We start from the raw sequence: 25,908 nt of genomic DNA on the forward strand, positions 1-25,908 counted from the left end.
TTTTTTTTTTGTACAACTGTTTATCTGTTGTTGTTCTAGTCATTTAATTATACTCAAAAGCTAAAAATGTTACATTTTAGTATGTGTTTAGTTGTTTTTAAAATTGTATCTATTGCATGGGCTATGTATCAGTTTCTTTTAGTTTTTTAAAGTTTTGTCTATAAGCTAACTTTTAATTTATTGATTAATTTTAAGTGTTTAAAGATTTTTTTTTAATATTTTGCTTTTTTTTTAACTTATTTTCCATTTTTTTCTGAATCTGTGAGCTATCAATGTACAGTGCTGTGAAAACGTACATTGTATAAACAATTAAATGTTTTTTTAATGATATATTTTATTTGTTTTTGTTTTTTTTAATATCATCAGTCAAATTCTAGACAAAGATAACCTAAGTAAATCCACAATGCAGTTTTTAAATGATGATTTTAAAAAACTCTCCACACCTGAAACCTACGTAATTTCTATGTGAAAAAGTAATTAATGATCCTTCTGGGGAAATATTCTGTTACATTCAAGCTTTCCGTTACATCTAGTGTAAAACCAACATGGCCTTTCATATAAAGTCAAGCAGACAAATATGGTGGTGGTAATTTGATGGTCTGGACAACTTGCTGTAATAGTTGAAACCATGAATTCCGAATGTTCATCAGTTTATACGCTAAACCTCAAGCACACTTGGCTTACAGCAGAATAATAATACGAAAAACAAACCCAATTCTTGCTGTTAGGAGTGGCAGAAACAGTTATAAGGTTTAGGGAGCAAACACCTTTTCACACGGGACCGCTACTTAAGTTTTTATACCACACTCCTCATACCCCCACATCCATCCTTTTACTTTGAAAGGGCTGGCCGGAAATTATCCTGTATTCCCAGTCATCCAGCGGTGTCTGGTTAGAGACAGCCTCTCTTAATTTTGACACTAACTGGAACCTCAGCTTGGACTTGGCGACTGACCTGGGTCTGTCTGGGCTTGTTTTCAGACTGAACCATCCCACACTTTGGAAAGAGAGTGTTGTGTGGTGAGCCACGTGTACAGGAACTGGATCTAGAGGAACCAGCGAAGGTCTGTTTGACTAGAAAGTTACTACTGGTATTAACAGCTAACTGGTAAGTCCAGAACTTATCTACAAATCATTTTCTGGTCATGTTTTAAGGTATTGTTAATCTCTGCGATCACTGTCTTCCTTTACTGCCGTAACAACAGTTATTTTAGTTCCTTAGCAACGAGGGCTAACGTGTTAGCCTGCCCGTGCTAATCGTCAGTGTTTAAAAAGACATGACGAAGCTAAATTAGCATGCTAGCTGTTGTTTGCTTTACTAAAATGCTAGTGTTCGTGTAACTTTTCAGCTCCCAAATGAATATTAAGGCGGACATTAGGCAGGAACGTGAGTTTAGGCAGAGTTAAAATAAATAAATAAATAAATAAATAAGTAACGTTCCTGTTCGTTTGTAGCTCGGAGGGGGGGAGACATGTCCTTACTTACTATATAATTAAGTCTATTATTAGTTTTATAAATGATGAATTGCTAATAAGTCTGGAGGGTTTTTTTGTTAAGTGATCTAATAAATTCGTTAAATTTATTTTGCTTTGGTGAGTTTGCTGACCAGTGTTAATTTATGATGGCGCTTGTTTGTTTAACTTTTGCGTATTTTTGCATGTTTTTTATTACTATGTGCATATCTGGTGCAGTTTTCCTCTGTTGTGTCCCCGTGGTCAATATTTCAGCAGAATAATGTACAGAAAAATGGCTTTATGCATATTTCTGACAATATTTACTGGGTTTAGAAGTGGGCGTGTTTGAGTTGCGAAAGTATCGATTTGTGTCGTTGTGACACTGAAGTCGATTTTTGTTTGTTCGTTTCCCATTTTTGTATTTTTAATTTTTTTTGAAACCCTGAATGGTATTTAATTTAAAATGAGCACATGGAATATTGAATTAACCTAAATACACTAATGCAGTAAGTTTACCAGAGTAGGAGAGAATTTTAAAAAAACAAACAAAAAAAAACTAAAATCTGAGTGATTATACTCGTCAAACAGAATAGGAAATGGGTTGTTGTCTTCAGCACTGAAACGAGCAAAGGAGAAAATGGCAACATATATATGAAGGCCTTACCAACACAGAAATGTAAACTGAATCGCTGAAAAAGCACAGCATTCATACTGATGCTCAAGAGGATGGAAGGGTACAACAGACAATGGTGGAGGCTATAATTTACATGTAGATGTTTAAATAGAGACAGAAAAGATCTCATCAAGGATCTGGATGACAACAATGTAGACTCTATATTGTAGATTAATGGGCTGAACATGGTTTTTGATTGGCAGAGCACACGTAGGGAGCTACAGACCGCCATGGAGATTAAAAAAAGAATGTGGTATTACTGGTCTGTTTGTTGTAGGGTGAAAAGAGCTTTCCATAGGCAAATGCCTACGCAAATGGATATGGCTGTGGTACCATTTAAAAAGAATAAAACACTTGTAAAAACAAAACAGGGTGATAGGATAGGGTCTGAGGAATAGAGACTCTGCCTCAGTATTGTTTATCAAATGATTTCTTGAATCTATCAACACACTTTAAACACATATAAAAACACCTTTGTCCTTTAGTTTATATTTATTGGATTTCTTGCATATAATTGTCTTAACTTATGATTTCTTTTCAGCCAGATTATGATATAAGTAAATATTTTATTTCCTCAGTTTTAGGGGTAGGGAGTAGTGGGGCCGTTTTCTAGTGTTTTCTGGCAGTATGACACCTATGACAATAACTCAACAACCTGTATTTGTTGAACGTTTAAGAATATAGTTCTAGAATTTAAGCTGAACTAAATCTGCTGCCACCTTTCGAGGAATGGGTTTGGGATTTTAGAGAAGGGGAAATGCACATTTATATAAAGGAAAGGCAAAATTGGTGCATAAAAAAAGCAGGACAATAATTGTTATGTCTTGATTATTTTTATAGCCCTGCTTTGACCTTTCATCCAGAGGTAAACATGGCTGTTTGGAGGAAACTGTGGTGCAGAAACCTCCTGGCTGTCTCTCTGCTTTTCTACATGCTCCTCCACATCATCGATGTGCACGCACGGCCAGCCAACATGTCGGCCTCTAAAGATAAGTCTCCATCCAGCAAAGACGAGAACGAGATTCTTCCCCCAGATCACCTGAACGGGTTGAAGATGGAGCTGGACGGCCACCTCAATAAGGACTTCCATCAGGAGGTTTTTCTGGGGAAGGAGATTGAGGAGTTTGATGAGGATTCAGAGCCGAGGAGGAACAGAAAGAAGCTTATTGAAATATTTACCAAGTAAGACGTGGTTTTAATTCACTGAATAGCACTTGAGTCACAGCATTCCTGAGCAAGATGCTCAAGCATAGCTGCAGATCAAGTTTGACGCAATAAACCAAGCATTCAAGTGTTGTTAAGTCAACGTCATCCTTCAGCTCAAAAAAGCAAAGAAATATTGACTAGTGACCAGTGTGGCTGTTCTCACAGGTGTTACAATAAAGTGTAATGTCCGCACATCCATTAAAAGAAAAAAAATGATTTAGGAGATTTAGCAGAGCTGATATAAGAGGATAAGCTTGGTTCTGGGTGAAGTATTTCTTAAAAAAAATGCAGCACTGCTATAACTTTGGAAGTAAACATAGACAGAAAGCTAAAGACTACTAACTTGGACCCAGTTTTATATGCTAATATAAACACTTTAGTTTCATTTTTCAGTTTTATTTGTCATATGCAAGTTAGCACAGGGTCAACATTGCAATGAAATGTGTTTGACGAGCAGCAGTCACTCAGCAGCATGGTACAGTAGAAGAAAATATAATAAAAAATAAATAAATAAATAGAAAAATAGTAAAGAGCAAAATATTAGAGAGACGTGGTAAAAGAGAAAAGATGACTAAATATATATGTTTCTATAAATATATGTACACTAGTGATTAAATAAGAAAATCTTGAAAAGAAATATGAAAGGGGGGGCAGATGGGATATTGCACAGGAATGAGCAGCAGAAAATTACAGTATTGCACTTTTTAAATATAAATATCAATAACAATAAAGTGGAGTAACCAGTGCAGATTAAACAGAGTACTTGTGAAGCTGCAAGGTAGCTTCTGAGTGCGTCCTGTGGACTGTGTTGTGTGTGTTTAAGTGTTGTGTTTGAGGTGTCGTATGGCTTGGTGGTAAAAACTGTTTTTAAGTCTTGTAGTCCGAGCAGACAGACTCCTGTAACGTCTGCCAGATGGTAACAAGGAGAACAGCTGATGTGCTGGGTGGCTGTGGTCCTTGATGATGCTGTGTGCTTTACGGAGGCATCGCTGAAGATAAATGTCCTGAATGGCAGGAAGCTGTAGGATGAGGGTTTAAATTTTTAATTGTTCTCACTAAAAGGAACATCATATTGTAGGAAGATTACATACAAAGCTTCAACCTGATGTCTTTTCCAAGCTTTCCAAACCAGCAAATTTTGGTCATTGGGTATTGGACAGCCAGGGGTCAAACCGTGACTGCCACCCAGAATTAGATCATGGATACAAGTGGTGTAAAGTGGCTTCCTCCAAAGGACGAATGGACTCTTTAGAGAGAGTGAAGAGCTTGTTCATTCAGAAGGGAATCAAAGTAAAGTTACCCCTCTTCTAAAAGAAAAGAGCTAGGTGAGGTGGTTCAGGCATCTGACCAGGACGCCCCCTAAGCACGGATCTTTCAGCATGTCCTATTTGAAGGAGGACCCAAGGAAGACCCAGGAGATTTAGTCTCTTGGCTTGGTCCAGTCCAAGCGTCAGTAAATGTTTTTATTCGTTCATCCATCCAAAGGCAGACAACTTAAAGGCTGAATTTATTAAATGGAAGAAACTAATTTATTCTCTGGTTCTTCTGAGTCACATGATTCATGCAGCTTATCATTGTCCTGGATGTTTTTAATCTATCAGCTTAAATGGCAAGAGGAAAGATTCCTGTTCACGCCGGAGAAGCAAATTCATGATAATAATATAAAAAACAAGCATATATACTGTAAATATACAGCCAGGGTCATAAATCACTCGGTCACTTCAGGGCTAAAGTGCTTTACATGTGTGAGCCAGACAGACAAAGCCTTAGGTGAGTCATTATCATCGTTTAATTAGACGCCTAATGGAGTAGAGACGCTGCTAATGTTCAGGAACTGGAGCTAAATTGGGAACTAATTTATTATTTTAATGATTTCCTCACAGGGTCGACTTCAACAGGGACAGGAGCATAAGTGCCAAGGAGATGCAGCGCTGGATTATGGAGAAGACGGAGGAGCACTTTCAGGAAGCCAAGAAGGAGAACAAGAACAGTTTCCGTGCTGTCGATCCAGACGGCGATGGTGAGAGTCACAGACCATGTCCCAGACTTAAAAATACTTCCTGTCAGGTCAAATCTAAATTCTGATTTCATGGGTTGTGTGTAGGTCACGTGACATGGGATGAATACAGAGTGAAGTTTCTGGCCAGCAAAGGTTTCAATGAGAAAGAGATTGCAGAGAAAATAAAGAATAACGAAGATCTGAAACTGGATGAGGAAAGTAAGTTGAGTTTTTTCCCGTCGCAAGTAAAATCTGCAAAGCTCTGCTGTAAATCTGACTGTGGTGTTAATATTTATCCGATCTTCATCTCTACAGCTCAGGAGGTCCTGGAAAGCCTGAAGGACCGCTGGTTTCAGGCTGACAACCTTCCAGCTGACCAGCTGCTGAATGAGGAGGAGTTCTTGTCTTTCCTTCACCCTGAGCACAGCAGAGGCATGCTCAAGTACATGGTCAAGGAGATTGTGCGTGACTTAGGTATGTTTTACTTATAAATATTACTTTATAGTTGTACTGTCACAAGATAATGGTGTATTTACACACTGAGCAGATGTGGAGCAACCTAAGGATTAACAGACAGTCAACCTTTTAATGGCAATAAACATTTATTGCCATTGCATTAAAAAAATAAGTCAAAGAGAAGAAAATGCAACAGAAGACAAATAAAAAGAGTAAAAATTCAGGACAACGTTATTAAACATCTTACAAAATCAACCTAAAATGGTGAGTTTTGCTAATTTTTTTTAAAAATGAGGAACTGATCTCTCAGTAAGAGGAAGTTTTTTTTTTCTACAGCACTGGGACTAAAACAGTAAAACGTTACAGTAAAGTTTACTTTAAACTTGCGTTTGAAACTGTAGTTGATTCTCTGATCTGAGGTCGGGAGGTAGCATGAAGTGTTAGGAGTACTGAGATGTAAAGTATAGCTGGACCAGGGAGTGATTTTTGAAGTAAATCTTAACCTGGGTGATTTCTGCGAGGTCTGGACTCAAGTGTTTTGTGAGGCCTCTCACTGCTTTGTACTGACTGCAGAAACCGCAGCATCATGCCGACATGTATGCAACGAGTTGTAGTAATATAATCGTGAGGAAACAAGGGTATTGAAGATTATTAAATTATTTGTAAGTGTGAGCTGTAGAGTGGTACAGATGTTTGACATGCTGGTTGGATTTCAGATTGCTTTATGTTGGTTATTAGTTGTCCGAAGTGTGGAGTGACACTAATATAGTGATAAAGACCAGTACAAAAGAGTTTTATCTGAGATCAGCTAAAGTAAATTAGAAGGCAATGTAATGAATTATAGTGTAAAGATGTGCTGCACACACACGGCTGTTTTAAAACATCCTCAACCATGCAACTCCAGCAGTGAGTTTGGAATTGCTTTACATTATGAAATTAATGTATCCAATCAGAGAGTCGCACACCACCCTTCAGCTTGTAACCTTCTCTTTAGTATTTGGAGGGCTGATTTGGTGATTTTTTTTTTCTTCTCTTTTTAAGGCATTAACAGCACCATTGTGCTAAAATGTTTCGCTTCACAGTTTCTTAGATAGCAGGACAGTTCATTTGATAGAGAGAGGGACAGAGAAAAAATAGAGCAAGCCTTAGCTTTAGGCAATCACGAGACATGAGTTAACAACTTGAACTGATACAGCTCATTATTATTATTGTGGTCCTCTAGCTACCACGCCTAAGTTTAATAAGAGTTTCTTGAGGGTAAAATTGCTCCATGTTAAAAGAGAGCTTGAGAATGCCGCACATCAACATGGTCTCCTGAAGCCTCGTTTAATGGTTGTTTGACACAGAAACCGTGAGATGTTCAAAGCCCTGTAAACATTTATACTGATGCTTGAGGTGTGTCAGTCTCGCTGCAGTCTTCTCCTGACAGAAAACCTACAGCATCAGCTTTCCTGGTAGAGGAACAAAAGAAGTCAAAACAGGATAATAGTTTCCTGAGTTTTTACAGCCGTTGCAGCATCTCTTTCTTCCTGTCATTTGGGAATCTACAGTGTGAGAACCTGCATCACTGAAATGCTGGTAAAGACCAACCTTTCAATGCACTTGTGTCTCCAACTCGGCCACACATGCACAAACTGTGCTTATCTGCTGTTGTGACCTAACCTTTGCTCCATGGCATTCATAAGGGCGGCAACAGTGCACACTCATGTACTGAGAGTCAGTCCCTCCCTACACTTCCCTTTTAGTTCAGAATCGGAGGTGAAGTTATTGTTCCCGAGGCAAACACTCCTTATTCACTAAAGGTCCCAGTGTTTGTTTGTTTTTTTATCAAGAAGCTGTGTGTTGTGGAGCTGGAATAGCTTTTAAAGAAACCTGATGATGAGATGAGAAGGAACGTGGGCGACCGTGGCTCAGGGGGTTGGGAATCGCATCTGTAACCGGAAGGTCGCCGGTTCGATCCCTGGGCTCTCTGTCCTGGTCGTTGTGTCCCTGGGCAAGACACTTTACCCTACTTGCCTACTGGTGTTGGCCAGAGGGGCCGATGGCGCGATATGGCAGCCTCGCTTCTGTCAGTCTGCCCCAGGGCAGCTGTGGCTACAACTGTAGCTGCCTCCACCAGTGTATGAATGTGAGAGTGAATGAATAGTGGTATTGTAAAGCGCTTTGGGTGCCTTGAAAAGCGCTATATAAATCCAATCCATTATTATTATTATTATTATTATTATTATTATTAATTATAACAAGGAAATTATGGTAAAAACACTAAATAACATTCAGACACCTCATATAGTGGAGAAGAACTGGATAGTAATTTTATTTAGAAAGAAAATAAAAAATAAATGTATACAAGAGACGTACATGGTTTTTCCTGCTTAAAAATAACAGGTTACCTCAAACTTAACCATAGTTGAGCCACATGTAATTAAAATGAGCTTATTTTACATTATTAGATATAAGCCTGTCCATTTAATAAACAGAAATGTATTTTATTCGTGAGAAAATTTAACCCCACTTCATTAAATACTGGTTTACAATCCTTTCATCTCAGTCCTGGTGGTTTTTCTTTCACAGAGGGACTAAAGCTCTTGCATGAAAAGCATTACTGAGATATTTATTTGACAGAACTGGTTTGGTCTCTCTGTTGGCACAGACAAGCACTGTTTGTACCTGTTGGCATTTTGTCACACGGAAGTAAGCATTAACTTAGTTTTATCTAAGTGATATTTCAAGCCCAAATATAACAGGTTTTCATTTACATCCCATATGGGAAAAGAGTAAAATGTCCCGTTCCCTAATTTTCCATCTTCTCCTATAGTAAATGTTTAACGTTCTCATACTAGGATTGGCAGTTGAAAGTGGCCCCACTTGCAATTTTCTCATGCAGCGTAATGTTTACTTTTCATTTTTCTCATGAAACATAATTTTATGAACAAACAGGGCTGCTGTCATTAGGAAATCTTATACAATGTAAACATTTCAGGCAATTTTTTTGTATGTTCTTTCTTTTCCGTATGGAACTAAAAAAAAAGAAAACGCAGTTAAAAACCAGAGGAAGGCATCAGCTAATGTAATATTTTCCTTTATTTATGTCATAATAATAGTGTCACCAGATCCCAGCAAACTAAATGTGCAGGTGTGGGATTAATGCTAGGAAGTTATTAACATAAAGATAAACACACTATGCAGGTTAGAAGTTTAACATGTGAAGGACTGAATGGCTGCAGCTTTCTCAACCAGTACTACAACAAAATACTTTTATGATCACTGTAGCTGTTAAACTGGTGTTAGGTTAGGTTTTTGTGCTGGCTCACTGTGGTGATTGTGACAGCTGATCTAAACAGTGCGCCGTATAATTCTGGGGTTTTTCTTTCAGACCAGGACAGCGATAAGAGGCTGACACTGTCGGAGTTCATTTCTTTGCCCGTGGGCACTGTGGAGAACCAGCAGGCTGCAGAGATCGAAGATGAGTGGGTCAGAGAGAGGAAGAAGGAGTTTGAGGAAGTCATTGATTCAAACCGCGACGGCATCGTAACCATGGATGAGCTGGAGGTGAGCGATGAAAAAGCAACTATAACCATGATAGATACAGAAATGATATGCAACATAATTATTTGATTGGTTTTGTTTATTTGTTTCAAATAGAAACACAATGATTGAGCTGATTAACAGAAACAACAGATCTCAACATCTCTACATAAATCAAAGCACAGAAAAGAACAAATTGATCAGTAAGGGTCCAATAATGCTCACCGGATTGATCACGTTGCACACAAACAGTCGCCACAGATCCGTACCATTACATACTAGTGATGAAGGCATGAGTACTTATGGCAGTACTCTCCACTACCACCACAATCACCACTCAGACAAAATGCCCATGTTAGTGATGGTATAAGAGGAGCAAAGATTTTGTTTCTTTTTTCTTGTTTTTTTTTGTTTAGAATGCCTAAATTTTTCAAACTCTTACAGCATCTGCCTCTGTCTCTGAACTCCTGTACGTATTATATATTATTTATGTTATATATGGTAGTAAAAGGTGACTTGGTCATGCACCCATGTCTTCAACCAACGCAAGATGATAAAACTTCAGACGTGGATGCCGAGCCAGAACGACACCAAACTGCAGTCACAACAGCGAGCGTAACCAGGCCATAACATAAATACTAGATATGGTAATTGAGAAGTATATAAACAATGGGAAATAAAAAAAGTAAACTAACATTAAAGATGATGGAAAAACTGAGTGAGCTCTTAAGTGTGATTTGGAGAAATTAAAATTAAATTAGTACAGGTTTTATTGTAATTTGTTGTAATCACAGTCTGCTCTGAATGAGCCCTGGGACTTCAGGGTTTGAGCTGATGTTGTCAGCAAGGTTATGCAAAGCCACCAAGCCAATTTCACAAAATGAGGTGGAGCGTGGCAGGAAGGAAGAAGCCGTGAAGTTGTTGTTCAGAGCCAGGTTACACTCCTTTAACACTTTGTTGGCAACTTGGAAAATGCCACCACTATTTTCCAATGTTTTAGCTTTTTACATTTGTCACTTTTTGTCAAGTTTTCACACATATTGTTTTATATGGTTCCACACTTGATAAAGGATTAAAGATGCGAGTGAGTAAAAAAATGCAAAATACAAAAGCAAAAAATAAAAGAAACCCTTCCATTTATACTTTGAACTTTTATAATTATTACATCAAAATAAAAAGTAAATCAACGTGTGTGTATATATAAAGAAAAAGTGACTTACTGAAAAAGATAAATTACATTTAATTTCACTTTATATGTGACTTTTCCTTAAAAGTTCCAACTGCAGGTCTCCTTTTTATGGCGTGTATGAAACAGCTCAATAAGATGTGGGCTGAAATATCAACATTTTATATTCTTAATTATTAACACTTTCAAAAGGAGTTGATAATTAAGCTTCTCTTCATAGTCCTTATAAATTCTCCTTCACGTCTTTTCTTGACCTCATGATGATTATCTGCGTTGTGAGTGGCTGGAAAACCTCCAACGGGAGGTATCCAGGTAGGCGTCATGGTCAGATGTACCAGCTCCCTCAGCTGGTTCTTTACAACGTGAAGGATTTAAAAACTAGTAGAGACAGAATAAAAACATTCTTACATATGTCCAACAAAATAGCTACAGCAGGTATAGCTGATATATTTTCCTGTTTCTCCGTGTTTCATCTTTCAGGAGTACATGGACCCGATGAATGAGCACAACGCTTTGAACGAGGCCAAGCAGATGATCGCTGTTGCAGACGAGAACCAGAACCATAACTTGGAGCTGGACGAGATTCTCAAGTACAGCGAGTACTTCACAGGGAGCAAGCTCATGGATTATGCCAGAAACGTACACGAGGAGTTCTGAAAACAGATCCGGCGTGAGGGACAAACCTGGAAGATTGGCGACGAGATGATCAAGATGTTCTAGTGTGCAATTCTGTATTTAAAAACCCTAGCATCAGCAGCCTCTGTCACTGCTGAGTCCAGTTAACACACTCCTCCTTCAACCCTGGACCAGTGAAGCTAACACAGTCTGCCTTTTGCGTGCCATTGGACTGTTTGAAGCGTTCTTCATTTTAAATTTAAAAGCGCTGCACCGATTCCAAAATGTATTTTTTTTTAAACCGTGAAATGTGTGTATATGAGGAATTTTCATTGCTGGTGCAGTGGTGAGAGAGACTGAGCAGCTAGGCGAGCTGTTTTTCTGCAGGATCTGTTGTCTGTATACAGTGTAAATATTCACATTTATCACACACAATGCGTCTGTCAGTGGGAAAGATAATGGTGCTGAAGGGTGTGACGCTTAGAGAGACACTAATGGAGTAAAAGCGTATATTTGTGCGACAAGATATATCACATAATTGCCCAAACTTTAGTGCAGTATAGTTCCACCGCTTTCCACAATAGGTCGAGTCCGTCCTTCCACTGTACTTAAAAACAGGGTGTTTATGTATTTAAACAGAAAAAGTAAATAAGATTAGAATAGAAATATAAGAAGAACTTAAACTAAAAAATCTGTTTGTTGAAAAAGATTAATATATGAGTATATTTTGAAGGAAACTCAAAAGCAGCATCTAATCATGTCATTTCACCTGTGTCCGTTTCTAAATCTTTACTACAACCACTCTAATTCAGACTTAATGTTTAGATGTGGAAGAAGAATACCTTATATATAAATATATATTATTATTTTAATTTATTTTTTTTTTTGCATCTTTGAACGTCATGCAGACGTGTACTCATTTAGTCCTGGTGTCTTGGGTCTTATTTACCTCTTGAATCTTTAAATGCTCACAGTCGATCCATATAATTGATTTTCAGCTGCATGGACAATTATCGGATTTAACAATTTTCGCTGCATTTCTGTTTCCAGTAACCTGTGGAGTGTTGGCATCCCGCTGCAGTCTTTTCTGTCCTCTGTGCGATTGTAAAATAAGATTTATGATAAGAGAATGTGACACAGCTTTACAAAATGTACTGCAAATATGCCATAAACAATAAATATTTCTTATCAACTGATGACTGTTTGCGTTTGAGTTATGTTTATCCCCAGGCAGGAGGCTAGAGCCCTTTGGTCCTGGCTTTGAAAATGTACTTCAAGAACAGAAGAGGAAAGCCAAACTAAAGCACTGAGTGTTTGTCAATTTTGAACTTTGTTCAGTGGAACAAAGTTCAAACATGACCTTTTTTAGACATGGTACCTTAGGCAGATGTTGCATTTAATTACTGCATTTCAATGTATCAGTCTGAAACCTGCATTTAAAAAGTAACTTTAAGTTAAATTTAGTCCCATTTAGTATCTTAAAGTCATTCGAACCCTTCGCTAATCTCCAAGACCCAAATCTGTCAGATTTTTCCACCAGTGTGACAAATTCTAACACAATGATGCCTCATTGTGTGTTATGTATCTAAAGCTTCTTAAAGATTATTTTATTGAAACCGTATTTGCAACAGTAACATGTAGGGGAACTCCTAGTGTTTATGTTGATGTGTTACAAAGTAACATCTGACTGGGATTTCAGTATTTGTAAAAAGATCAACTTCTGTAAATTAATATCTCTGTTCTGAGCTTTTGAGAAGAAGAATCAGAGAGAAATGTGTTGAAGAAAATCTGCCAGTGAGCAGGTTAAGTTCACAGGCTAACTCTGAGTTTAAGTAAACCCTCTTTTGTAAAACAGAAAACCCAGAGTTTCCCTCGTTTTTGAGTTAACAAACTCAGTTTTCACTAAGCCTGCTTCCTGGACCTAGGTCCTTGACTGCCGCTGGTTTTTCAATACTTTCCTCTTGTCATCATTCCCTTCCTCTCCTTCACTTTTTTTTCTTGCCCTGGCCAACTGCCTGTATCAGAAATGACCGATTCAGTAATTATCATGTTCAAAACCATGTGGGAACTTATCGTCTTCAGTCTGAAGGCTTCATTTATGCTCTGCCCCAAAAAGCTTGATGGAATTCAGGAAAAGGGCTCATGTTTAAGCTGCTCCTGTTTAACTAAATCTTCACCTGGTTTTACTAAATGCCTTTCAGTTGATTTTAACTGACCTGGACCTTTTTAAAGTTTTAGTGTTTTTTTTTTTAAGGTTCAAACTCGTTTAAATCACCTTTCTTCTTCATTCTAATGCTTAGTTTGACATTCAGCAGGTTGTCTTGACCATACCGACATGCACCGAGTTGTAGCCATGTGATTGGTTGATAAAATATAATAAAGCAGTTGAAAAGTTGTTTCTAACAAAGTGGCCGCCTTCTGTGCACTGTTGTATGTAATGTGTGGAAGTATCGTGTTTTTAAAGCACACCTGAGGCTCGTATCCTGTTTTAATAAGGTTTTTATTGCGTATATACGGGTTAAGGTTCATTGTGTGTTCTATGTAATGTAGCACTTCACAACACAGCAGGATTGGAAGAACAACCATCATTTCACCAAACCAATGATTTGCTTAGAAGCAGTGACATACTGAACATCAATTAATTCTTATTTTTTTAATATAAATTGTCCTTGTCAGATTTGATTATTCACTATTAAAAATGCAGCACTGTGAATTTTTTAATCTAAATGGCTTCAGCTTCTACGTATGCCATACCCAATTTCATTTTATGTGCACGCTTTACTCCACAGACATCACTTCACAAGACAAGAACTTGTACATTTTCCCAGTATTATTAATGTGTTTGCCGTACAAATTAAACATTACTAATCTGTCTACAAACCAGCACGGCTGCAGATTACAAACCTCCCCTGAATGCTACTCCATGTCAGACACATGCAACCTTAACATTAAACTAAAAAACAGACGAAAAGAAAGTCTCCTCTGATACACCTACTCTATGCAGAAATGCATCATTCAGTATACCAAACATACAAATATAGTCAAGTTAATGGCCAGTACTCAAACAATAAAAACACACAGACACATCATTATACAGTACAGTACGCTGCTTAGTCTCCATTAGCTTTTGTAATATAGTACAGATAAAACACACACATACATACAGTACATTCATAAATAAAACATAAAACACAGCAAGGTAACTTATCACAATGCGCACACTTTTAAATTAAAAGAAAATGGTATAATTAAGTGAGGCATTTGTTTATATGTAAATGTGTCATTTAACCCATTATTTGATGAATGTGATGATTATTAATATAGCAGCATAACAGTAGAGTTCCACACAGCTTTCGTAAAATCAAAGTATTAGGTTGATATGTGACAAATAAATTACAGTCTGTAAGTAAATTTAGCTTTATCTTCTGCTTGTGTGCTCACAGCACGCTAACCTGTGACATATGACGCAAAGAAACCTCAAAGGTAGAGAATATTAAAGTAAAACTTGACGACGATTAAAATAGTAACACACTCTGGGCGGCAAAAAACAGTTGAGTTGAAGAAGAAGAAAAGTAATAAAAAGAGTCCGATCACAGTCGCCTGTGATGAGCTTGTGCTCGTCTCTAGTCGCGGTCTAAGTTTGGTCTTCATCAGTGTTCACAGGTAGGGATATTGGTTGAGTTTTCGCTGGTAAGCGGCACTGGAGCGTTGGAAAGGCTGTGCTGCCAGCTGTTGCTGCTGCTGCTGCTGCTGCTGATGGTTGTTGCCGTACTGTCCTGGAGCAGACCCCCCGAGGGCTAAGCTGCTGTTCTTCTGAAGCAGAGCCAAAGAGGAGTAAGCCCCGCTTGCCCTGCCATGGCGGGATGTACCGCCCTGCATCTGGTCTACAGCCTGAGACACTGAGGCCAAGGCGGCAGAGGCCGGGTAGGCATACAGATTTGGCGTCGAGCCAAAGAGGGTGCTTTCGTGGAGCCGGTAGGACGAGTGGGAGGAGACGGGAGGGGGATATGTGGGCTGCCTCCTCAGGGAGCTACTGCTTGCTGTTTGCTCGTGAGAAGATGGCATCACAGACTGCTGCAGCTGAAATGAAAGACAAGAATGGCTTGTGAAGTGCAGAGTCAGTCTACAATACCTTTGGCCAGAGAATGCTAAGTAACGCCGTGCACAGAACATCATGCTGTTGAAAGCCGTTACCTGACTCAGATTCAGAGGCTGAGATCTGCTGGACGCAGCCCGCTGATTGCGCTCGGTTGTGGAATCTCCTGACCGACCAGACGCTTGTGTGGATGCCTTTTTGGACTTTACTGAGCCGCTTGTAGCTTGATCTAAAAAAAAAAAAAAAAAAATACAGCCAAGTGTTAGCACTCAGAAGATCAGAAAAATCAATAAAACATAATTTTTTTCTTATTAAACTGCTGTTGAATAATCCAGTTTTGCATCTGCAGTAGCTCAATCATTTATGTGCTGCCTTTTAATAGGATGGTTCATGTACACATAGGCATGTCAACTCTAAATGTTTTTCAATCCCAAAACCAAAGAAGAATGTTGCACACAGTTTTCAAATTAAATGAGCCCCTCTGTTTGAACCGGTTTTGGACCTGAAGCTGCTGGAGCCTTGTGGGTTGTGCTTTCTCCAGGCTGGCTTTTAACTGAGGGCATGATGACTGCTAGAGACTTTGTAGGCTGAGAGGAGGTTTTGGGGCTCAGGGGGCTGCTGGTAGAGGAGTCTGAGTCATGGGAGTCGTGCACAGTCACACAGCTGATCACATTGGTTCTCTGACTTGTTCCAGAGCTGCGGGAGAAAAGAAGAAGAGTAAAAGGTTTTAAAAATAACATTTTTATTAGACACTACTAAAAGTTGGGGAAAAGAAAGCAGTGCAACATAAGGTGACCAGATTGAAAACGAGGCTCACCAGGCAGCAGGAAACTTTGTATCATCCTCATCTTCAGAGTCGCTGTGAATGGTGATGATGCTGACGGCAGGGCTTGGTGTGTCAGAGATAACAATGGGCTGAGACTGGTCACCGGCAAAGGAAGTGCTGTTGACCACATTGGTGGCTGATTGTACTGAGGACACCGGCCTGGAGGAGAGAATAAGCAGCACACTGACTGTCTTAAATCAAATATAAACATATGCGAACAATAAGGTGAGAAATGAAAAGATCGACAGGATACCTGGGTCTGCTCTCAGCGTGTCGAGCCTTTGATCTCTTGCCCTGTTGGGATCTCGAGTGAGCGGCCCCTGAGCTGTGGTTTTGAGTCCCAGTATGACGGCCAGCACCAGAGTCGTGCTGGTTAACGCTATCGTATTGGCTGCCATGGCGACCCCTACAAAGCAGAGATATCGCTTTAGTACAAGTAAGCAGTTACACTTGTGAGAGATGCTGTTCCATTTTAACTCAAAAATGAGCACCATCAGAATAAACTACCTCCAGCCTGAAGTCTGCTGACTGTCGGAGATGTGGGCTCCCATGGGTGGCTCTGGCACCACAGCCTGCCCCGGGTTGTGAATGGACATGCCAGGCATCTGTTGCCATGTGGAGGGGATTAGAATCTGCTGTGTTCCCGCTGGCCAGCCCTGCTGTGTGAGCACATGTACACAAGCATGCTGAAAAACTGTAAGAAACAGGTGTTAAGTGCAAAACAGAAATCTGAGAGAAGACTCAGTGAGCACATGCCTCTATCACTATGCCAGCTGAATAAAAGGCAGCATGGGTTCAGCTTACATATTGTTTTCAGATTTATTGCTGTGTGTAGAGAGAGATGTATTTTTAACTGCTAAAAAGGAAAGAGAAGTGATTTAACAGCTTAAAAAGAAAACATTTCACATGGCTTATGATGCCAAGCATTTATGCCACATGAATCTGGGCCAAGCAAACGCTTTCTTTGTAACAACAATAATCACCAAAGCTTAGACACAGACGTGCACTGCTGTCTTCCACCAGGTGGCACCAAAGGTTTGCTGTATAAGTATGCTAGTAGGCTAATAGGTTAGTAATAAAGAGTCACAATTGTGTTTCCCACAATTATGTAGGAAAGAAGAAAAAACGGAAAAGAACTTGTCCCCTTGGACTGAAAATGTATGTCATCAAAGATTTCTTAAGCAAGACAGGAGGACCTGACTGGACACAGGCTTAAGCCAAAGGACCACTTGAGCCCCTTTTCCATTAGTACCTCCTCGGATCGACTTGCCACGGTGAACCATGCTTTTCAGGGTTTTCCATTTAGTCATAGTACCTGGTACCAGGTTCTAAAATAGTACCTGTTCAGCCGCGGTTCCAAGCAATCTGAGCATATACTAAAAGGTGACGTTGTCAGACTGCATGCCACCAATTGGTTGGTCAGTGACGTCACTCAATCATGAGAGCATCTCATTTACGAAAATCTAAACTGCCATTTTTGAAACCTGGCAATGCTACAAAAACAACACCGTGGTCCCACAGACCGAGCAGCTGGAATATCATTGCTTCAAAGTCCACCTTTGTTGTAGGGTTTTGTGTTGCATACTAATTACGCCAAGGATGCTCGGATACATTGCTATAACAACAACCACGCACATTAGCTGGTACTTGATTGTAATGGAAAACCAGTCGATCCGAGTCGAGTCTTGGCATGCCAATCCAAGTGGGTAATGGAAAAGGGGCTTTAAAGATTGATAACATTAAATGATCTGTAATGCAGCATTTTCTGTAAGAAAACTGTAGGCATTTCATTTAAACGTTTTAAGTACAGCTGTCAAATTTAGCAATATTTCCTTCTTAAATCATAAAAAAGTAGTTGTAAATGTAAATGTAACATGAGTAACACATACTAGTAATTTAAGCATTTATCGGATCCTACCTGTGCCAGCATGCTGGGCTGGATGTGAAGAGACTGGGAGGACTGGTTCTGAGGGACTAAGGGTACTGAGTTTTCCATTCTCACTGGGTAAGCAGATGGCTTGTTAGAGGTTTGAAGACCTGCACGAATGTCAGATATGAAGAACTGGTCACAAATTATAGGTGGAAAAAGAGAGAAAACATAACTTTTTGTTTAAACTGTCCCATCATTTTTACCCTGGATGGTTGGTGGGCAAACAATAAGTGTCTGCTGGAAGGGCTCGGTCTGGGTGCAGAGCTGGGTGGGTCTGGTTTGCAGAGGAACTCCCTGCTGGGTCAGACCAGGGATGTTGATGGTGGCCTGCTGGTAGAGGCCAGGCTGATAGTTCAGCAGTGGGACATTACTACTGAGAGACAGGGACTGGCCTCCTGTAGAGGTCATCTGGAAGACACAACAAAGGAAATTTTTAAATTAATGCCTAAAAAGATGAATTGAGATTTTTACATTTTTGTATGAGAGTTGCATTTACAAGCATACAATGTCAAAGTCTTCAAGTGCCTAAAGCCAGGCTATGAATCAGAAATGGAAAAGTTTCTTTGGTGCATTCCTACATCTAGTACTTGTAAATAAGTTGTTTTTAAATGTCTCGCCGTTTGAAATGAAAGCGTCTGTACATAGAAGTGTACAAGCTAATAAATTAGCATTGTTCTACAAAATAACCAATTACATCTTCAACAGAAATTATGAATATAATCTTAAGATCAAACTGTTCCCGAGGCAGTTTAGAGAGGATCTTCTCACTTGATTGTGCTGATTAAGTTGGCTACTGAATGTGACAGTGAGGTTTGTTGCTGCACTCGGGGTGTTGTTGCTTGCAAACATATTTTTTCCGTTCTCAAAGGCGCTGCATCGGCGTTTACATATATCCATATTTTGGAAGCAGGACTTCACGCTGTGGAATAAAAACAAATACATATAAATATATACATTTAAATCAGACAGAAGCTAAACAACAGTCATCACAATCTGTAGCTTCATTTCTTTATCCACGCAGGTCTTACTGTGAGCTGTGCGGGAAGTGCAGCAGGTGGGTCATGGTAACAAATGGGTGGTTCAGCGTCTTCATAGGTGTGATCCTTTTGTCAGCGTCGAGTGTCAGCATCTTCTTCAGCAGGTCTATAAACTCCCGTCTGTCAGCCTTCTCTGCCAGGATGTCTGTGCCCTCCAGGTTTGTCATGTTCACCTGCAGGAAGTCACGGCCCATGTGACATGTTCACAGCACAAAAAAGTACCTCCTTTCAACTTTTACTAATTACTTTTCCCTGGCCTACATGGAAAACATGAGCCTGGTTCTTTACACCATGCTCCTTTAATATGCATAGCAGAACCTCTAGTAAGAAATACCAGATTATTCCCAAGGTTGTTATTTAAGTAAAAGGGAAAAGGGGAAAATATAATGCTTGTCACATTGTTGCTCATCCTGTGCATCATTTTGTTTCCCTGATTAAATGATTCAGTGTAGCTCCTGCCTTTCCAAAGCTTTTTGATGACCAAAGACAAATTAATTGATCATATTAGAGGTATCAACACAACAACAGCTATAACAGCAGGTTATGACGTGAAATGGTGTTAATGTTTGTTGGATTGTGTACTGCTATGAACTGTGTGACAGCACTGTTTCCTTTATTCATAGAGAAAGGTCCAGTGTATCCTCTGCTAAACAAGGTAATCCAAAGAAGCATTAAAGCAAGCAAAACTCAATCAGGAGAAGAAAAAGTACACGTCACAGGGGCAACTTGAACTCCTGACCACTCGCTCTGAGATCTATTTCTTATCCTATTACACATTAACACACTTAGATCACAGTTACCAAATTAGCTAAAGTCAAATGTCGGTCTATTTAACAAAAATACAACAAAAAACAGACATATGCATTTCATTTCTTTGTTGCAATGATGCAGTTGCTGCAGTTTTTTGCTTTGTTGATATGGTCTGACTGGGGCTTTACCTGGAAACACTGTTGTTGTCTAAAATCTAGGGTATAGTTTTTGCCATCATGCCATTTTGGCTGCTGTTTGGGCCATGTTTGTGAGGGTCCTACTTTGCCCCAAAGAGGGAGCAACACTTAAAATATCTGCTTACAGCAGCTGTCTCTTAGACAGGATAACTCCTCACCTGCATCATGTCATCCAGACAGTTGAAGATGTATTTTCTTGCCTCCTTCGACTTGATGCCCATCTCTGCCTCGTGCTCTGCAGGTGTCTGCAGAAAAAGGAACCACAGCAACACTTCAGTACATGAAGTGTTTTTTCTCGTTTGGGGACTCATATCTGTGTCACCTACTTTGAGCCTCCACAGCGGGTAGCTCGAGTCAGGGCCTCGGTTGAAAAAGCGGCTGGTCTTGGTTCCTGCACTAAGGAGGTACTCTGCTGGAAGACCCTGGGTCTGAGAAATGTAGCGAATCTGAGAGAAAACAATGAAAAATAAGTATAAAATAGTGGTTAAATGATGGTTAAAATTAAAGGCACTGCCTCTTTGGTTGACAGCTGTCCCAAGACAGGCAGCTGTGTCTGATTTTTATGTAAATGTCAGTGTGTATAAGGGTGCTGCAGATGACCTGGTCATACTCTGAGGCACCGGGATAAAGGGGCCATCCTAAGAACAGCTCAGCAATGACACATCCCAAAGACCACATATCGATGGCTTCACAGAAAGGAAGGCCCAGGATAATCTCTGGAGCTCTGTAGGCCCATCAAAGCCAATAAATGTGAAGATCACAGCAAGTAATTCACAAGATATTTCATAGCTCTAGGCAAAAATGCTCACCTGTAATATCGAGACTGCAGGTAAGTTGAGCATACAGCTTTGGAAACATGGCTCGCCGAGCCGAAATCAATGACCTTCACCCTGTATGGCTGCCTCAGAGGGTCTACCAGCATGATGTTTTCAGGCTTCAGGTCAGCATGGATCAGCCCCAGGCTCTTCAGCTTCATTAGCGCGGTGGCGACCTGCTGCAGGATTGGCCGGATGCACTTGAGCATCAGAGGGCTGAACTTGCTGTGCTTCAGAAAGTCGTAAAGGTTCTGCTCCAGCATCTCAAACACAAGGCACGTGTGATTCTTGTGCTGGAAACACTCGTACGAGCGGACAAAGTTGAACTCATCGGCATTTTCCGTGCTCAGCCTGCTGAGGATACTCACCTGCAAGTAGGAGGAAGATGATATTATGTGGTAATAAACAGAAAAATGAATGCGAAAGTAACATCTTCCTTAACAGGCCAAAACATGAAGGTTCACAGAATTTATCTTCGGTACCACCAGTACTCAAAATCACATATCAGCCCTATGGCAGAAACAACACAGAGGATCAGAGAAGTCAGTAGGATTCATCCTCCAATTAAAACATATAAAACAAAACCTGTACAAAATTCTGCGGCAATCAAATAGATTGGCCACTGACTGAAATATCTAAAGTTCAGGTTATTGTATCTGTATTCCCGTAGCTGGATGTTGGCTGATCTCAACCATAACTGCCAACCATGCAGCCAGACCACTAACACTGCTTACAATATAAAGCAAATAAAAGAAACCTGCTTTTGGCATGGTCAAACAAGCTGAAAACAGGCCAAAAGCACAAGTAGGATTGCATTTATGATGTCATATACATGCACCGCCATTCCCAATTTTCATATTATATGAAATTATATGCTAATAAAGGCTCCTTTCATCAATTTTAACAATATGTACTCACCTCAATTTGCCCTTGCCGAGCATAAGAGGGATGGTTCTTCAAGATTTTAATGGCCACTATCTCATTTGTGCCCCGCTTCCAGCATTTAGCCACCTGACCGAAGGTGCCGCGTCCCAGAAACTCGAGCACCTCGTAACTGTTGGACATGGAGCACAGGATCTCGTGCTGCACCAGCTGATAGTCGCCCTCGCTGTGGGAGTTGCTGCTCTTGGTGGTGGAGGTGGAGTGTGCTATGGACTGAGCAGTGGTGGTTCCCCCGCCACCGCCACCATTGCGGTTTGAGACCACGGGGGCGGAGAGCTCCTCCAGTATCTGCACGCTGTCGCTGCTGTCCACCTCCTCACTCTTCCTCTTCAGGCTGTACTGCTTGTGATAGAGGTCGGACGGCTGGGAGGAGGACTCTGCATCCTTGATTCGCCGGCTGGAGGAGGAAGATGAAGAGGAGGATGAAGGAGGCCCGCAAAGGCTGCCCGTGCTGTCTGCCGCCCGCACCACCGTCTGCTCCCTTGAGCCGGCCGTTGGCGGGTGGACCTGATTGGAAGTGTACACTTGGTTAAAGTTGGAGCCAGAGGTTGAGGGTGCAGCTCCCTGGGTAGGGCTCTGCTGGTAGTAACCATTGTCTCCCAGCTGGCTTGATGCATCCCAGGAGGGGTTCTCCACTTTAAGTCTCTTTGAGCGAGAGTAGGCACTGGAGGACACAGAGGGGGAGGAGAACACCTGGAGCTGCGACGCCATGGCTGTGGAGGAGCAGGAAGTGGGTTAGTTTTGTTTTAGAGCCTCTATTTATATTTGTGTGTGTGTTCTTGTATGTTACTCATTTATTTATGTTTAATTATGTGTAAACAGACAGAAGCAGTTAACTGTTTTATCCTCAAGTTTGGAGCTGCAATAATCAATCAATTAAAGAATTATCTGATTAGTGCCAAACATCAAAGGTGATCAGTGGTACTATTTACGCTTGACTTTTGACCTACTTTACATCCCATTTCCTTTATATTTTCCTCTTCTGGAGTACTTGGCAGCAAAAATCATCCTGCAGGAGTAGACTTCACCTAAGCAGGAAAATGATTCTCATATAGTCTACCTAAAATCAGGTCTTTTAAACCCCGTGACTCTTTTTTTCCCCCCAATTTGTTTTCTATTAATTTCAACAAGTCATTGGGATGTTATTTATGATTAAAGTGGACGTATTAAACTAATTTCCGGCTCTGTATTTTTATTCTTGGATTGTAGCAGGGTAGCTATCCCTAATTCCTTAAGTCTGAAACAAGCCGATTTGATTCCCGTAAAGCAAATTTCTTCTGATTAGTGACCCCTCCCATAAAAGCAGGTGGGTGGAGCTTCCGGGCACACAACTAGAACTGTACTCTACAGATGAGCACACGTCACACAGAGCCAAGAGCAGGAAAAAAACTGTCATGGTGAGCGTTTACAGCAGAGTGGAGATTTTGACTCACAGGAATTACTGGTACTTTTTTGAAATTCAAATAATCTGTAGGCCGATTAGGCATGAGTTTCATCACTTAAAGTTAATTGTGAGTGACATGTTGTTGGTAACTGTTAGATATTGGGGGTGGACATTTAAATCTCCAGAACTGAAACCCGTATTTGATTGGTTTAATGAAATAAAAGGACAAAAATGATCACATTTTCACAAGAGACCTGGACTGAGCTATATACTGTTTATTATTCAGATTTGTGATATTGCATTTATTAGCACAGAAAAGTGTGATTCCAGCGTTTTGACCCAATAGAAACTATCAAGCTGGGGCTACATCTAAAACCACTTGACTTAGACATCATTAACATGTGTTTCCGCTAACTGGCAGTAACTAACCCCAGCAGCATTTTCCCAAACCTGACTGACAGTACCTGTATTTGCTGACTCTGCACACCGTTGCCTGTGTGATATTAAGGCCTCGTCATCTTCTCACCGAGCAGCTCCGTGTGGTGCAGCAGCGGGTCGGCGGAGCTGCTCGCTGCCTGCTCGGAGCTGGAAGGATGAGAGCTAACCGAGCTAACAGCCAGCTAGCTTTTTCACGAATATCTGAGTCATACCTGACTCCGATCCGCTGTCTCACATCGCGCGACAAACCCGCATTACGCTTGTCGTTTCTCTCGAAATGTCAGATAACATCCCGATGAGCACCGTCTCCGGGACACAGCTCCATCATCACAGTCTGCTCGCTCCACTTCCTGTCCTGCCGACGTAACCGGCGGCGAGATGTGACGGACGTCAACGGCCACGTGCGTCTCCTGCAGTCAAAGATCGTGTATCTCCCAAGTGTATCTCTCTTCCTTATTTTCCTATCTTTATTAGACCGATCTGGTTCTCTTTTAATTAACCCTGTGACTATATATGTATAACTACATTCGTGACATTTTCCCTGTAGTTTCTCTCTGAGTAGCACTGGTTGAACTGTCTGTCCTGGGACAACATGTCTATGTGGTGGAGGAGTCCAAGTACTTGACTGAAGACTAGTACAGAGTCTGGATACAAGAAGGAGATGAGCAGGCTCTGTTTACTAAGGAAGCCGAGATGCTTAATGTGTGCTGCAAAATGATTGAGAGTTTCTATCAGTCAGCTGTGGGGAGCAGAGTGTAGTTTTCTGTAGTTAGTCTGGCTCTGTGATTGGCAGCAAATTGTGCATTTTTGAAGCTGTGATAGAAAGGTGGACACTGAACAAACTGTTGTCCATAGTCTGTAGTCCTGACCACCCTCTGTGCCACTTGTACCTTCTTCAGTACTGGTGGAGCCTCAAGGACCTTCTATAAGGTGGTAGCACTAGGTTGTTAATGTTGTTATTAACAGTTATTTATATTGTATTATTATTATTATTATTATTATTATTATTATTATGACATGGAAACTAGTGAAAAATCATCAGATTAAGTGACTAATATACAGTATAAGTTTATAATTCTGTATGGAGGACCTGAGAAGCAACGTTCATGGCTGAAAAATTAGTCCTCCCGTGGTCGGCTGAGGCTGGCTCCAAAAGGAGTTAAATCCCCAAGTTCACAACATTAAGAAAACCGTCAGTATACACTGGATCATGAAAAAGATTATTATTATTGTTATCATTATTATATTGATGTGATTTACATTTAAATGTAAGGGTGTGGCTGCTTTCATTGACAGCTTCAGCCAACAGCTGCCAGAGAGGCCTCACCTCAGCTGAAGTCACTTAACTTGACCCCTTGACTGTCCACATTTCTCTTTTGGTGAGTGAAATTGTAGAAGTTTATATCTGTCAGATGCACTCAATACAGTTTGAAAATGCAGACGGCTAACTTTGCACTGCACTTTTTTTGTCTAAATATGGTCACTTCTGGTTCTAAAAGGAACAAACCCCACCTCCAAATGCAATGTCCAAAATCTGATAGGTGATGCCACAGTGGCTACGCCCATCTTTTTTTAAACAGTTGATGGACAGTTACCATGGAAATAAAGCATTAAATTATGATTTTATTATTTTATCTTCTTAGACAGCATTTTTAAAACATTCCATTCGTTATTTATATATTTAAAAATGTACTTTTTTAACCCATGGAAATTTAATATTGTTTTTGTACACCTTTTAAAATTAAACAATTTAGAGATAGATTATCTTTCACCCATCTATCCATTAATTTCATTACTTACAAATATATTAAACAGAAAAATAATGTGTAATCAATTCATTTATAGAAACTGAATTACTGAATTTTATAGAAACTGAATTACTGAATTTTATAGAAACTGAATTACTGAATTTTATAGATAGATATACATCTTTATATAGAGAGAAAGATGGAGTTGGATGTGTGTGTGTGTGTGTGTGTGTGTGTGTGTGTGTGTGTGTGTGTGTGTGTGTGTGTGTGTGTGAGAGAGAGAGAGAGAGAAAGATCACATTTTAACCACTGGTACCTTATTATTTATTTATATTTTTTAAATTTAGAATTTTGTTCTCCTAATTAAAACTTGTGATAATGCTATTCTAGCTAAATATTCCATGGAAAGGTGGCTGTAAACACCATATTGACAAATAAACACAAATAAAGACTTATTGGGAAATTAGAAATTATTAGCAGACATATTGAATTTATAAACTGTATAGCTACAGTCAACTGAAATTGGGCTTCACTGTATTTTTATTATTCCCTAATTAAAAAGATCAATTTGTCACACATTTCAACACAAGGAGGCGCTGTTGTCTCAGCGACAAGGAAAAACGGAGTGAG

General features: G+C 40.0%; 2 protein-coding genes across 5 annotated transcripts; one reads left to right on the forward strand and one right to left on the reverse strand.

The window, feature by feature from the left end:
• Window positions 1–852: 852 nt before the first annotated feature.
• Window positions 853–12,311, forward strand: sdf4 (stromal cell derived factor 4). 3 transcript variants are annotated; one of them, XM_082520257.1, is made up of 7 exons: window positions 853–1,108; window positions 2,992–3,310; window positions 5,218–5,354; window positions 5,439–5,552; window positions 5,649–5,807; window positions 9,163–9,338; window positions 10,981–12,311. In XM_082520257.1, the coding sequence occupies exons 2-7, from the start codon at window positions 3,000–3,002 to the stop codon at window positions 11,155–11,157; spliced, it is 1,074 nt and encodes a 357-aa protein (XP_082376383.1). In that variant the 5' UTR covers window positions 853–1,108; window positions 2,992–2,999; the 3' UTR covers window positions 11,158–12,311. The 3 variants fall into 3 exon arrangements, with proteins under 3 accessions (XP_082376383.1, XP_082376384.1, XP_082376382.1); XM_082520258.1 differs by having other exon boundaries at window positions 853–1,064; window positions 2,969–3,310; XM_082520256.1 differs by having other exon boundaries at window positions 854–1,108; window positions 2,969–3,310.
• Window positions 12,312–13,596: 1,285 nt separating this feature from the next.
• hipk1a (homeodomain interacting protein kinase 1a) lies at window positions 13,597–23,957 on the reverse strand. Of its 2 annotated transcripts, none has more exons than XM_082518916.1 (16): window positions 23,557–23,957; window positions 21,685–22,421; window positions 20,761–21,134; window positions 20,552–20,675; window positions 20,278–20,397; window positions 20,110–20,196; window positions 18,996–19,177; window positions 18,736–18,886; window positions 18,171–18,375; window positions 17,956–18,074; window positions 16,545–16,693; window positions 16,291–16,443; window positions 16,029–16,196; window positions 15,714–15,907; window positions 15,310–15,440; window positions 13,597–15,195 (listed from the first exon to the last, which is right to left on the reverse strand). In XM_082518916.1, exons 2-16 carry the CDS (start codon window positions 22,417–22,419, stop codon window positions 14,773–14,775), a joined length of 3,315 nt encoding a protein of 1,104 aa, XP_082375042.1. In that variant the 5' UTR covers window positions 22,420–22,421; window positions 23,557–23,957; the 3' UTR covers window positions 13,597–14,772. The 2 variants fall into 2 exon arrangements, with proteins under 2 accessions (XP_082375042.1, XP_082375041.1); XM_082518915.1 differs by having other exon boundaries at window positions 16,545–16,696; window positions 23,557–23,956.
• Between the last annotated feature and the right edge of the window lie 1,951 nt (window positions 23,958–25,908).

Source organism: Aulonocara stuartgranti, assembly GCF_965226115.1.
Source record: "Aulonocara stuartgranti genome assembly, chromosome: 20".
Lineage (NCBI taxonomy): Eukaryota > Metazoa > Chordata > Actinopteri > Cichliformes > Cichlidae > Aulonocara > Aulonocara stuartgranti.

Coding starts and splice junctions, on each gene's coding strand:
- hipk1a (XM_082518915.1), bottom strand. CDS start 22,419: ATGGCGTCGCAGCTCCAGGTGTTCTCCTCCCCCTCTGTGTCCTCCAGT. Junction 18,376..18,735: donor AACTTAATCAGCACAATCAA/GTGAGAAGATCC, acceptor TGTGTCTTCCAG/ATGACCTCTACAGGAGGCCA. Junction 15,441..15,713: donor CAAGGCTCCAGCAGCTTCAG/GTCCAAAACCGG, acceptor TTTTTTTTTTAG/ATCAAGCTACAAGCGGCTCA.
- sdf4 (XM_082520257.1), top strand. CDS start 3,000: ATGGCTGTTTGGAGGAAACTGTGGTGCAGAAACCTCCTGGCTGTCTCT. Junction 5,553..5,648: donor TCTGAAACTGGATGAGGAAA/GTAAGTTGAGTT, acceptor TCATCTCTACAG/CTCAGGAGGTCCTGGAAAGC. Junction 9,339..10,980: donor TAACCATGGATGAGCTGGAG/GTGAGCGATGAA, acceptor TTCATCTTTCAG/GAGTACATGGACCCGATGAA.